General features: G+C 45.5%; 1 protein-coding gene across 1 annotated transcript in view; it reads left to right on the top strand.

Moving 5' to 3' along the window:
- Positions 1–10825, top strand: part of ube2j1 (ubiquitin-conjugating enzyme E2, J1) — a 36645-nt gene extending 25820 nt beyond the window's left edge. Inside the window, exons 7-8 of the mRNA XM_083643180.1 lie at positions 87–218; positions 7221–10825. Of these exons, the coding sequence (XP_083499306.1) occupies positions 87–218; positions 7221–7478 (390 nt within the window). The 3' untranslated portion in view covers positions 7479–10825. The remainder of the gene's footprint in view (positions 1–86; positions 219–7220) is intronic.
- The last annotated feature ends 1266 nt before the right edge of the window (positions 10826–12091 follow it).

Here is a 12091-nt window from a genome sequence, read left to right as displayed (position 1 = left end):
ACAGCAAGTGTTTTCTCAGCGGTGTTGTGACCAGGGCCCAGGTACAGGTACGTTGTGGATGACGGTAGTTTCTCGTGTGAACGCAGGCAGAGTCCAGCTCGACCAGACAGGCCAGTGAGAGCGGAGGGGCGGAGAGCGAGCCGTCCACCATCGCTGCCCAGGAAGAGAGCGCCACCTCTGGGCAACAGGAGGACGCTGACGAGCCCCTGGCTGAACAGGTAGGCAGGACAGCATGGCACTTGCCTGGGGTCTCCGGGACAATCGACTCCGCCCATTCCACCCGAGTCGGCTGGCATCGTGACATGCAGCAGCGAAAAAGCGACTAGTCCGATGAGTGGCGACTGGCGAGGGCGACTAACGATTAGCTAATCGGCGTCAATAAACAACGTAACGGGCGGGACTAACGTCGCTGTCAAGCTGTTGTCAAGTGCGCCAGACCTAATAATAACAATGGCGACCGCTACAGTATATATGAGATAGAGGCTGCTATATCGAGGCTGTTTTAAATCAATTAAAAGTATCAATTACTTTTAATCTGAACAGCACTCTGCTGCTTTGAAGGCATTTATTCAAAGGGGAGATTGGTTAGTGATTGGTTAGGATACGTTGATGGTCTCTAGTGATTGGTTAGGATACGTTGTTGGTCTCTAGTGATTGGTTATGGAAATCACCCTGGTGGATTTCCCTCATGGAAATCGATTAGAGTGGTGGCAATGTCAGACTGAAGATGTAAAGGGAGTTTAACAAGTTGACAATTCAGACTGATATCAGGCTAGGACGGCACGGCACATATCTTCATCTGCTGAAAGTAGAACATTTCTCTGAGCTCACTGAAAAGGCGATTTTCAATGAGCATGGTTCGTGACATCACAAATATTGTAGCCAATCCCTCTCCAGTATTCAGCAGTTAAAGCCCAGACACATTCTGTTGAAAGCCTGTGTTGTATGCTGTGATTGGCTAGTTCCGTTTTAGATCACCTTGATTCATTGGTTGCTTTGTATTTTTAAATGCGGCAGAAGGAGGGGAAATTATTTTAAGGATTTTAACAAGATAATATATTTTAAAAAATTGTGTGGGGGGAAAACCATCAGACACAAATTATTATTCAAAGTAGAAGATTTTATATACATCTTAAAGCCCCATTCAGCAACTTTTCCAAGTTTTGCTATTGGGGAAACTGCGCCCTCTGGGTGCAATAGCATCGGTATCGATATCGCCGTTTATAGTCAACAAAACACAGCGCGAGAAAGCTCTATGTCTATGTACATGTTGTGACATTGGGTACTCACCACGTGATGAAATAATAATCCATAGTTACGTGAAACGTCATTTTCGTAGCAAATCCGCACCGAGTTACTTCCTTGTTTTACTGAACACAGCACTTCAGCTGTACAGCGCATGCGCAAGTATGTGCCTCCAGGCTGCCACTGGGACGCAGGCATGAAATAGCTTAGTCCCAGGAGAGACCTTTGGAGGGCGGTGTGTGACCAATAGAGGTGACATTCTCTCTGTTATAAGTCACTGTACCATCTCCAATGACTAAAAAGCTGTTATATTAAGGTGAATAAAAATGCTTATTGGGGCTTTAAAACATGGCTTTAGGGGGTCTTTAAATGTGTAGGAGGAGAGAGCAATAATGATAATATAGTCAAATGTTTCCAGTTGAGAATCACAGCCCTTAGTGGAAACTTAACCGATCTTTTGGGTTCTCGTCTATGGGCCTTTTTCACAGCTGCCATTTTGTGTCTAAAAGGCAGGGTAAACACAGGTGCAACCAGCCCACTAATTAGGGCCCCAGCACTGGAACACCTAAATGGACTGGAAGTTGGAAACCCTAATTAATGTTTTGGTGCACCTGTGCTACTTCCTGCCTTTTAGACACACAATGGCCACGGTGAAAAAGGCCTATTCAGGCTGCTCTCGTCTGTTCTCATCTGTTCTCGTCTATTTCGGGCTGCTGTCGGCTCTCTCTGCCTCTTCTGTGATGGATTTCTCCCCGTTTGATTGTTTAGCCTGGGTGCAACATGGCAGCTCTAGGGAGAAGCCCTCGCTCTTTGATTCAGAGGAACCGACGTGAAAACTCTGTGTTTACCATGATGCTTTACTTTAAGATAGATGAAGAAAATATTCGAGCTTTGGTGGAACTATCTCAACATGATATCACAGCATCCACATTTGGCCCGTTCTCCACGAGAAGAAGAAAAACAAACGGACGCACGTATGCAGCCGTTTTGGAACTGTTTTGGCGTGAACGTTTCCTCCTTCCTTCCTTTAACGAGCTGTCTCCGTCACCGACTTGGGACATTATTCACACTAAGCGTTATTTACGATTTGCTATACCGGAGCGTTAAATCTTCCGCCTGGCTGGAATGTCTTTGCACAATTCTTCTTAGGTCTGTTTTTTCCCGATACGGTTAAATGTTCCCCCATTATGAGAGCTACTTGGCACAGCGGCCCGGCACCCAGAACACCTCGTTATCTGGCTAATTACCTGTCTTTCATGGTGTTTTTTAATTGATGGCCTGGCTGACATCCCCACTGTGCTGCTGTTCACTAACTTGTAACGGGTACAGAGGAAAACGGTTCTGCATGCTGACTGACTGCACAGGCGGCACCATGCCAGCCAGCTGTTGCCAGCGTGCTCCCAACAGAGTCGAAGTGACCGTCTGAAGGGAGCAGAGTAGGAGGCTCAACTTAGATTAGAGTTGAGTCCCATCTGAATTTTGGATGACCTGAGCAGGGCCACCTCAGAAAGTAGGACTCACCTTGAAGTTGTAAGGAAGAGATTTAAAACTTGTCCCGGACCAGACAGGCCGGTCCATGGACCAGACAGGCCGGTCCATGGACCAGACAGGTCGGTCCATGGCCGCTGTGCTTCTACACTGAGAGGTGCATTACATTACATTACATTACATTACGTCATTTAGCAGACGCTTTTGTCCAAAGCAACTTGAAATATCACAATTTGTCAACAGTACAGAAAACCACTATGCCAGTGATACTCAACTGGCGGCCCGTGGGCCACATGCGGCCCGCGGGCGCTCCCTGTGTGGCCCGTGATGGAATTGCGAAAAAAAAAATAAAATTTTTTTACAGTGCCCCTGAACGCAACAGGCAAGATACCCGCTGAATAAGTGTCCAAATGTTCATGTGATTCTGGCCAATACTCCTGCCCAATAAGTATAGCATTTCAGTCTGGAATATGGAATATCTTTCAATAATCTATGATTTAGCTGCTAAATTGTCAAATACCGCCGTCTGCTCGCTACCCAGGCACTTATGTATGTACTTAACCTAACTAACTATCCGGTGTGCACAACATTGTCAGACTAAACTCCGGCTGACACGCCAAAAACCTACAATCCGCTACAGAAAAATGTATATTGATTGTTTATTAACTGGCCCCTGGCCTTCTATCATTTCACGAAAGTGGCCCCCGGGCAAAGCAAGTTGAGTATCCCTGCACTATGCAACACAATCAATGACAGCTAAGATATTTTGATAGACTAGCACCATGTAGGAAGTAGTTTCAGAAGGAATAAGTAACATGTAGTAGCATTAGTATTTTTTTTATTTTTTTATATAGATGTTAGTTCAAGAAGGGCCCAGGTGTATGTAGCGTGAAAAGGTGAGTTTTTAGTCTCCGCCGAAAGATTGGCACGGCAGTGATTCGGCCGTTCTGACCGAAGGGGGTGCACAGAAGAAAGCAGAATAACTTCTTAGTTTATTATGGGCTGGGCAATATGGACCAAAAATCATGTCTGCGTATTTTTAGGCGGAATGGCGATACACGGTATATCTCTGTATTGTCTTTGAAATGGGCTAAATGTTCAGTTGTAAGTCAAAGTGAGATGTCCCAACTTAAGCACTTTGAATTAAAACAAGACTGTGATCAAAATAGAATGCAAACACAGGGTTTCCTTCCCTGACTATTGGTGCTTTCACCATCTGGGAACCCAGAGTCTATTTACGTGCCGAAATAGACTCTGGGTGCTTTCACAACATATTTACACAATGAGATTTTGATAAATAATCATCAGTCATGTGGATATAATGAATAAGTGGGCAAAGGCAAATAATAGAACAGCTAGAACAGTCTGGTAAGTTCAGCTCGCTGGCTAGCCATCCCCCCTGATATGTGTAAACCTGAGCCTAACAGCATCGCTCGCTGGCTAGCCATCCCCCCTGATATGTGTAAACCTGAGCCTAACAGGATCGCTCGCTGGCTAGCCATCCCCCCTGATATGTGTAAACCTGAGCCTAACAGGATCGCTCGCTGGCTAGCCATCCCCCCTGATATGTGTAAACCTGAGCCTAACAGGATCGCTCGCTGGCTAGCCATCCCCCCTGATATGTGTAAACCTGAGCCTAACAGGATCGCTCGCTGGCTAGCCATCCCCCCTGATATGTGTAAACCTGAGCCTAACAGGATCGCTCGCTGGCTAGCCATCCCCCCTGATATGTGTAAACCTGAGCCTAACAGGATCGCTCGCTGGCTAGCCATCCCCCCTGATATGTGTAAACCTGAGCCTAACAGCATCGCTCGCTGGCTAGCCATCCCCCCTGATATGTGTAAACCTGAGCCTAACAGCATCGCTCGCTGGCTAGCCATCCCCCCTGATATGTGTAAACCTGAGCCTAACAGCATCGCTCGCTGGTTAGCCATCCCCCCTGATATGTGTAAACCTGAGCCTAACAGCATCGCTCGCTGGCTAGCCATCCCCCCTGATATGTGTAAACCTGAGCCTAACAGGATCGCTCGCTGGCTAGCCATCCCCCCTGATATGTGTAAACCTGAGCCTAACAGCATCGCTCGCTGGCTAGCCATCCCCCCTGATATGTGTAAACCTGAGCCTAACAGCATCGCTCGCTGGTTAGCCATCCCCCCTGATATGTGTAAACCTGAGCCTAACAGCATCGCTCGCTGGTTAGCCATCCCCCCTGATATGTGTAAACCTGAGCCTAACAGCATCGCTCGCTGGTTAGCCATCCCCCCTGATATGTGTAAACCTGAGCCTAACAGCATCGCTCGCTGGTTAGCCATCCCCCCTGATATGTGTAAACCTGAGCCTAACAGCATCGCTCGCTGGTTAGCCATCCCCCCTGATATGTGTAAACCTGAGCCTAACAGCATCGCTCGCTGGTTAGCCATCCCCCCTGATATGTGTAAACCTGAGCCTAACAGCATCGCTCGCTGGTTAGCCATCCCCCCTGATATGTGTAAACCTGAGCCTAACAGCATCGCTCGCTGGTTAGCCATCCCCCCTGATATGTGTAAACCTGAGCCTAACAGCATCGCTCGCTGGTTAGCCATCCCCCCTGATAGCCTCCTGTCCTCTAGAGAGCCAGCTAATTTGAGCCGCTTAGGCTACTATACTAAATAAAGAGGCTCATCATAACTTTCATCTCTTATCCTTAACTAACTTTAACAGAAAGATTTTACAAAGGAGGAAGTTTATAATGGTGAGGACTTTTTAACTTTTTAATATGCTGATCTAAGACAATCATGAATCACACCTACCATAAAAGCAAACGCTGGTCTTTTTGATGGCTCTTAGGAAGAACGCACAAAACGCAGCTTGGCTGGTTAAAACACAGCATTATAAGGGATGTCTCCAGGTGTGTTTTGGTCCAGTGATCCGTACTGTATTGGCTGCTTTGGATGTGACTGTGAGGCGAGTTGAACCACATGCAGTGTGGAATAATTTAAACTGCAGGGAGAGAGAAAGCCAGTGCTTGCAATGAAAATATTTTTGAGGCGCAGCAGCAACAGAGCTGCTGTCAGTGTATTTATTTTCATACTTTTGTTTTTACTCTGTAGAGAGATTCACACACACACACACACACACACACACACACACACACACACACACACACACACACACACACACACACACACACACACACACACACACACACACACACAGGCCAAAACAAATCAAAGTACAAGAACAAAATAAAAGTCTCAACAAAACTTCTGCACTCTTTGGTCCATGAGAGTCTCTGTCTTTCACCGAGCTTTCAGTCTAGTCAGTCCCCGTTTTCCCCGATGAAGGCCAGCTAGACCTTGGTGAAATAAATAAAACTTGCATGGGCCTTCCCTTCTGATACTTAACTTTTTTTGAACATGGAAACATATGAAATATAAAAGACATACATGTAGCCTGGCTGTAGGCTATTTATTTTTAATTGAGTACTAAGCAGCTTATCTTACCTTGCTTGGTTTAGTTTAGTATCTACCTCCGCAACCGAGCAACAGATTTCAACACGCTTTGCACCTTTGGAATCAGCGTGACTTGGTGCTCAGTGGCGTATTGAGCCTGTAGCTACTTACCGACGTAGTCTAGTGTACTAAATCTGCACCGCGTACTTCACAACCTACCCGGGTGTGATCTTTTTCTCCTAAAAAGATTTTTTTCTACATTCTTCCTTGTTTTAGTTTTAGTTTATTTTTAGTTTTTATTTAGCATTATTTCATAATGCTATTATAGCATTATTTCTTTATTTAACAAGGACAGTGATGCAGCACATTAAAGAAAATATTATGCCAGAATTAGCCAAGAAGGCTAGTTTTCATCTGTACTCCTTGGACAAGTATAAAAGAACAGGCTTTGGACATTATAGACATACATTGGTTCATAGGTAAAAAGGAAGTTACACTGTCAATGTCAATAAGTATATATATCCACAAGTCAAATAAGTACATATCTTAACGTCAGCACAAAATCATTATACCGTTGATAAAAGGAAAAGATAAAGATAAAATCACATCAGTCCAAATGGAATTAGTGACTGCATAGTTGATTACTGACAAGCCATGATTTCAAGTGTGAAGATTATCTGTAGGCGGTGCACTTTCATATGTTTTCTGGTCATTTATTTATGCTTTGAGGGTCAGGACAAAGATCAGGACATCCCTCAACATACTGGATGTCTGGTGACCTGCAAAAACCCTTCACATGGTGAAAATTTTCCATTTCCATAAATTAGAAACTCTCCCCTATACATGTATATACTGTACCCTTAACTGTTAATTATTCACTGTGATGTACTACAGAGGTGAAAGTAGTTGAGTCACTCAATCTCAAAATACCTGCAAAACTGCTTGTTCACCTACTTGGGCTCATCGCTAACACTTTGTAGCAGCGACATCATGTGAAGGGCTCTCCAGAGACCAGCACACATATTCACTGTATCCATTCTCTGTTGTGTCGTGCAGGGGGAGGCTTCTCCGGCTGCTGAGGAGGAGGCAGCAGCGAGGCCCTCTCCGCGGCCCCTCAGCCCGCGCCAGCGTCGCGTCCAGCGGCAGCAGGGCCAGTGGGACCTCCGGGCCACCTTCCCCGTCCCCCGCGCCCCCCAGGACGCCAGCCGCGCGGGCTCGGCTGCCCTCATCGTGGTGCTCACTCTGGCCCTGGCCGTGCTCATCTTCCGCAGGATCTGCCTGGCTAACGAGTACAAGTTTGACTACGAGCTGTGACGGCGCCGAGCCCCGCAGCCTTCCCCCCCCCGCCACGCTCCCCGATCCTCCCCCCACCCCCCCCTGCCAGGCGCCGAGTCTACCACCCCTCCTCCTGCTTGCCGCCCGCTGCCCCGACCGGACTACGAACTGCCTCGCTTTGACCCGCGGTCGGCCCACGGCCCGGTGCGCCGAGCGAGGCGATAGCTGACACTGTTGACATTCTCCCTGGCCCTCCTGCCTGTGTGCAGACAGTTTACAGCGAGGGGGTCACTTTCATTCCTGCGCAAGAGGCGGCTGACTCACCACAGCTAGGGCTGGGTATCGTTTCAAAAAATACGATACCAGTACCGATACTAGTACCCTTAAAGTGATACTGATACCATGATACCAATACAGTACTCCTGACAATACAATACTTTTTTTTTTGGTGACATTTTGCCACGCTGAGCTGCCAACGCCGTGTCGACTTCACCGCCATACGGTCGTAGCTGCTGCGGTAGTGGACCAATCACACGTCACATTAAATCAAAGAGCGCAAGTGATTGGTTGTGAGGAAAACCATTAAAAAAAATTGAGAATGAAGGAAGGTAATCTATTCGGTGTGTAGAGTATAATCAGACTCACGTTTCGATTGACATGACTCTGATGAAGTGTGATTATACTCTGCACCAAATAAAGGCATTGAATTGGTCGAGCTGCTCCAGATTCCTTCCTTCATTTTTGAGGCTGTGTCCCGTTTCTGTGACGCGTCGGACCTGCCTACTGTGTCTGACTCCCTCTCTAAAAAAACCCCATCTAGATCTGTGTACAAAAGGGATGGAACGCGGGTATTGTTTGACTGGAGAAGTTTCAATACTACTTGGTACTGGGTTATCTCAGTCAATAACCTCAAGGTATCGTATCGAGCACCGATACCCAGCCCTAACCACAGCACCTCGGGCCGTCTTTTAATCCATGTGAATTTTGCTCTCTGGGGTTTAACACCTTTTTTCATAAGGGGAAGCTTTGTTGCGTTTGTGATCCGTCACCAAACTCGTACATGACACTTCCTGTTTGTTTCTTCTTCTTTTTTTTGACTGTTGTCTATCCTCAAGCTGCCGCTTGCACATTATTTAATTAAAACTGTAATATAACATGTAAAGTACTTTTTTTTCTTTCTTTAGGGGGATTTTTGTCTCATTTACTTGTGGAAGCATTGTACGCGGGTTATCGGCTCCTCGTGCGCTCCACCTTGCTGACGTGTTGGGTCAGCTCACACGTCACAACAGTTGGGTGTCACAGCAAAGACGTTCCCACCAATCCTGTGAAGGGAAAGAGCCCATCTGACTGATTGCGCGGCCGCTAAATATGCTTACTGAAGTACATGCTTTTGGACTGTTATCGACACAGCAGCGCTTAATAGTGTGGCGATCTGAGAGATGATTTGCGCTCGTACAGAAAAACAATAAATAATGTGGTAATAATAATGTGGCTTTTCTCATCGCTCTTCAAAAAGTGCTCAAGCCAAAGAATAAACCAGCCAGTTGTCCTGCTACTAGCAACACAAGCATGGCTCCTTAGATTCTCAGTCTGATTCTGCTTTTTACTACTGTACCCTCCTGGGTAACACATTTGCACTGGCCATTTTACTGGGGGTGCGGGGGGTGCAGTTGCATCCCCTAGTGGTCAGATGAAATTTCTATACGTGTACCATATGTCTGCAGCCGACCATTGCTATCTTTTAGAAGCTGTAGCAGGTTCATTTTTAAAGCGAGAGGGAAGATACTGGTATCATAATAAAACTAGAAGAGGCATCGATTGGTACCAACCAACCATGCTAGCTTGCCGGGAACTAAAGTGGGCTAAATAAGGCTCCAAAGTTAGGCAAAATTTTGGCCAGGTAAAAACTGGCACGGCCATTTTCAAATGGATGCCTTGACCTCTCACAGCATGAATTTTTCTATGGTGTTCCCCAAGGTCTTGGTGTCTTAATGTGGTATTTTGGAGGGATTTTTCACCCTTTGTAATTCAAGGCCCACTTCTGATTGTTGAAATAATAATGAGGACCACAGGTTCCCAAATAAATGATAGGCAATCATTCCGATATCTTGATGTGAGAGGTCACCCGCGGCCCACTAGATGGCGCTCTGAGGCCCAGTGCGCCACGGCCCAGTGGTTGAGAAACACTACGCAGAATATATAAGGAAGGAGACAATCACTTCTTTCATCATTGTAAAGCCACAGCATAGTAAAGAGGATATTGTGATGTGTGTAGTTCTTCATAGATCTAGCCTCTTCATTTTGCTCTCAAAGTGCACCAGATTGGTGCATTTTCATTTCAAATGTACAAACGTTTTCTTCCCGACCCTACTGAGTTATACATCGCTGTCTCATCTTGCACCCCCTGGTTGGAAATCCTACAATCGCCCGTGCACATTTGGATAGTCCACCAACAGACTCTTCACTATTGTAACATTTCAACAGCGTATTAGTTGACATTCATCAATTCATTCAACAATTCAACTGTTTGGCTTGTCTGCAGATGTTTTAACAGCTTAATGAGATTCAACAAACATATTTTGTTTGCTTCCTGTTCCACACACCTGCACCTAGCGTCATAAATTATGTAGGTATGTGTATGTTCATGAATTGTCCCATATACTCTATATAGATACGCTGTTAAACAGTCAACTAATAAGCTGTTGACATGTTGCAAATACTCTGTAGACTCTCAGTAGGCGGACTATCCAGATAAAGTGGTACCCTTTTCTGTATTCTGCCCCATTTATTTAGTTTTCCTCCTCCTCCTGGGCATTCATCTCTTGTTTTGGCTTGCATTCTCTGAAGCCGGATACAAACAGCCGCCACATCTTTTCCATGCCAGTTTAAAGAGACTCAAACACTGTCTGCCAGCCCCTATTTTGACACTTTTAGTTGGGTTTATCATTCCGATGAGACTCCGCTCCGCTCGAGAGGAACTGGGGATTTAAAGTTGTTTCTTTGTAGCCAGCGGCTCTCACTTCAGTTAGACCTGTGCAACAACTTGGCAGCATACAAATAGCCTAGAGGTAGTCTACCTGTTGAGCGGAACAAATCTGCCTGCAACGGACCCACACTACCACACTTGGTCATTTTTCTTCTTCTTTCATTTTTTCTTTTTCATGTTTGAGCGATGTCTAATATGTGTCCAGGTGTTACTTCAGGTCAGGAGAAATCCTCTGTGAACATCTCTATTCTGCGAAGATCTTCATACTATCTGCCGCTTCAGTTGTTGTGCCCAAGGCCTATATTATAATGGGATATAAACAGAAAATAAATCACTTGAATAAAAAATAAAAAATAAAACACACTTTGAATGTGTCACATTTGATAGTGCCTTGAGGGCGTTTCCGATTATTAAGGGGGAAAAACTCGAGTCCGCACGCTGCGTAGTTTCAGACTATTAGACTTTGGGATCCTACAGGGATTATAGTCATTCTATAAAAAAATAATAAAAAAAATACTGGTGAAGAATTTGGTATTTCCAGGTATTGATATGTTTGATACACATTACAGACATTTTGGTGATTTTAGAAGCCCCAACATTGTTCCGATATTTGTCACTGTGAAGAATAGCTTTCACCAAGAGTCCCTTACAGAAAAACCACATGAACTTCACACGTGCGAAATTACGTGATCACGTGCACAATCACTTGTGATCACATGTGATTTTGCACGTGCAGTTTCACATGTGAAAAGATGTTAAATTTCACATGTGGAACACGTGAAACCCCATGGGAAGCGTGTGGTTTTGGAACGTGAAATGTGTGAAACCCATGTGATTACATGTGAAACCCATGTAAATGTTTTGTGGAAGACATGTTGCTATACTATGTTTTCACATGTGAAATTTAACATGTGTGCACAACATGTTTCACCACGTGGTGAAACATGACGACACGTGAACCTTGTGTTTTTTCTGTAAGGGGTGAGTGATATGGCAAGATGACTATCTGCATAAATCATAAGTACAGAAATCTTCAAATCAAGAAATCAAAGTTAGGAAAAATTGTTGTTTATCAAAATGGTTAGATCATTTCACAAGTGGGATCGCACATCAGTTTCTACATACACACACAGTAGACTTTAGATTTTGATTTAGCTTTTGCTAAATCTGGGTGTCCGGGAAGTGCAGCGGTAGATTCTCTGCCTACCAATACGAGGGTTGCAGGTTCGAGCGCCATGTTACCTCTTGCTTGGTCGGGCGTCCATACAGGCACAATTAACCATGTCTGCGGGTGGGAAGCCGGATTATGGGTATGAGTCCTGGTTGCTCCACTAGGGCCTCCTCTGGTCGGTCGGGGGGCCTGTTTTGGGGGGAGGGGAACTGGGGGGATAGCGTGCTCATCCCACGCGCTACATCCTTCCACTGAAGCACCTCGCTGTCAGGTGGAAAGAAGCAGCTGGCGACTGCACATCTATCGGAGGAAGCGTGCTGTCTACGGCTCTCCCCAGATTGGCAGAGGGGGTGGAGCAACAACCGGGACAGCAGGGAAAACTGGGCCCTGCTGCACAACTGGGGAGAAAATGGGAAGAAATGGATATATATATATATATATATATATATATATATAATTTTCACACACAAAAAAATAGTTTTACTACAGCATATA

Source organism: Poromitra crassiceps (genome assembly GCF_964638095.1).
Source record: "Poromitra crassiceps genome assembly, chromosome: 9".
NCBI lineage: Eukaryota > Metazoa > Chordata > Actinopteri > Beryciformes > Melamphaidae > Poromitra > Poromitra crassiceps.
The sequence above is the reverse complement of the archived record's forward strand: the minus strand, read 5'-3'. Positions and strand labels throughout refer to the sequence as shown.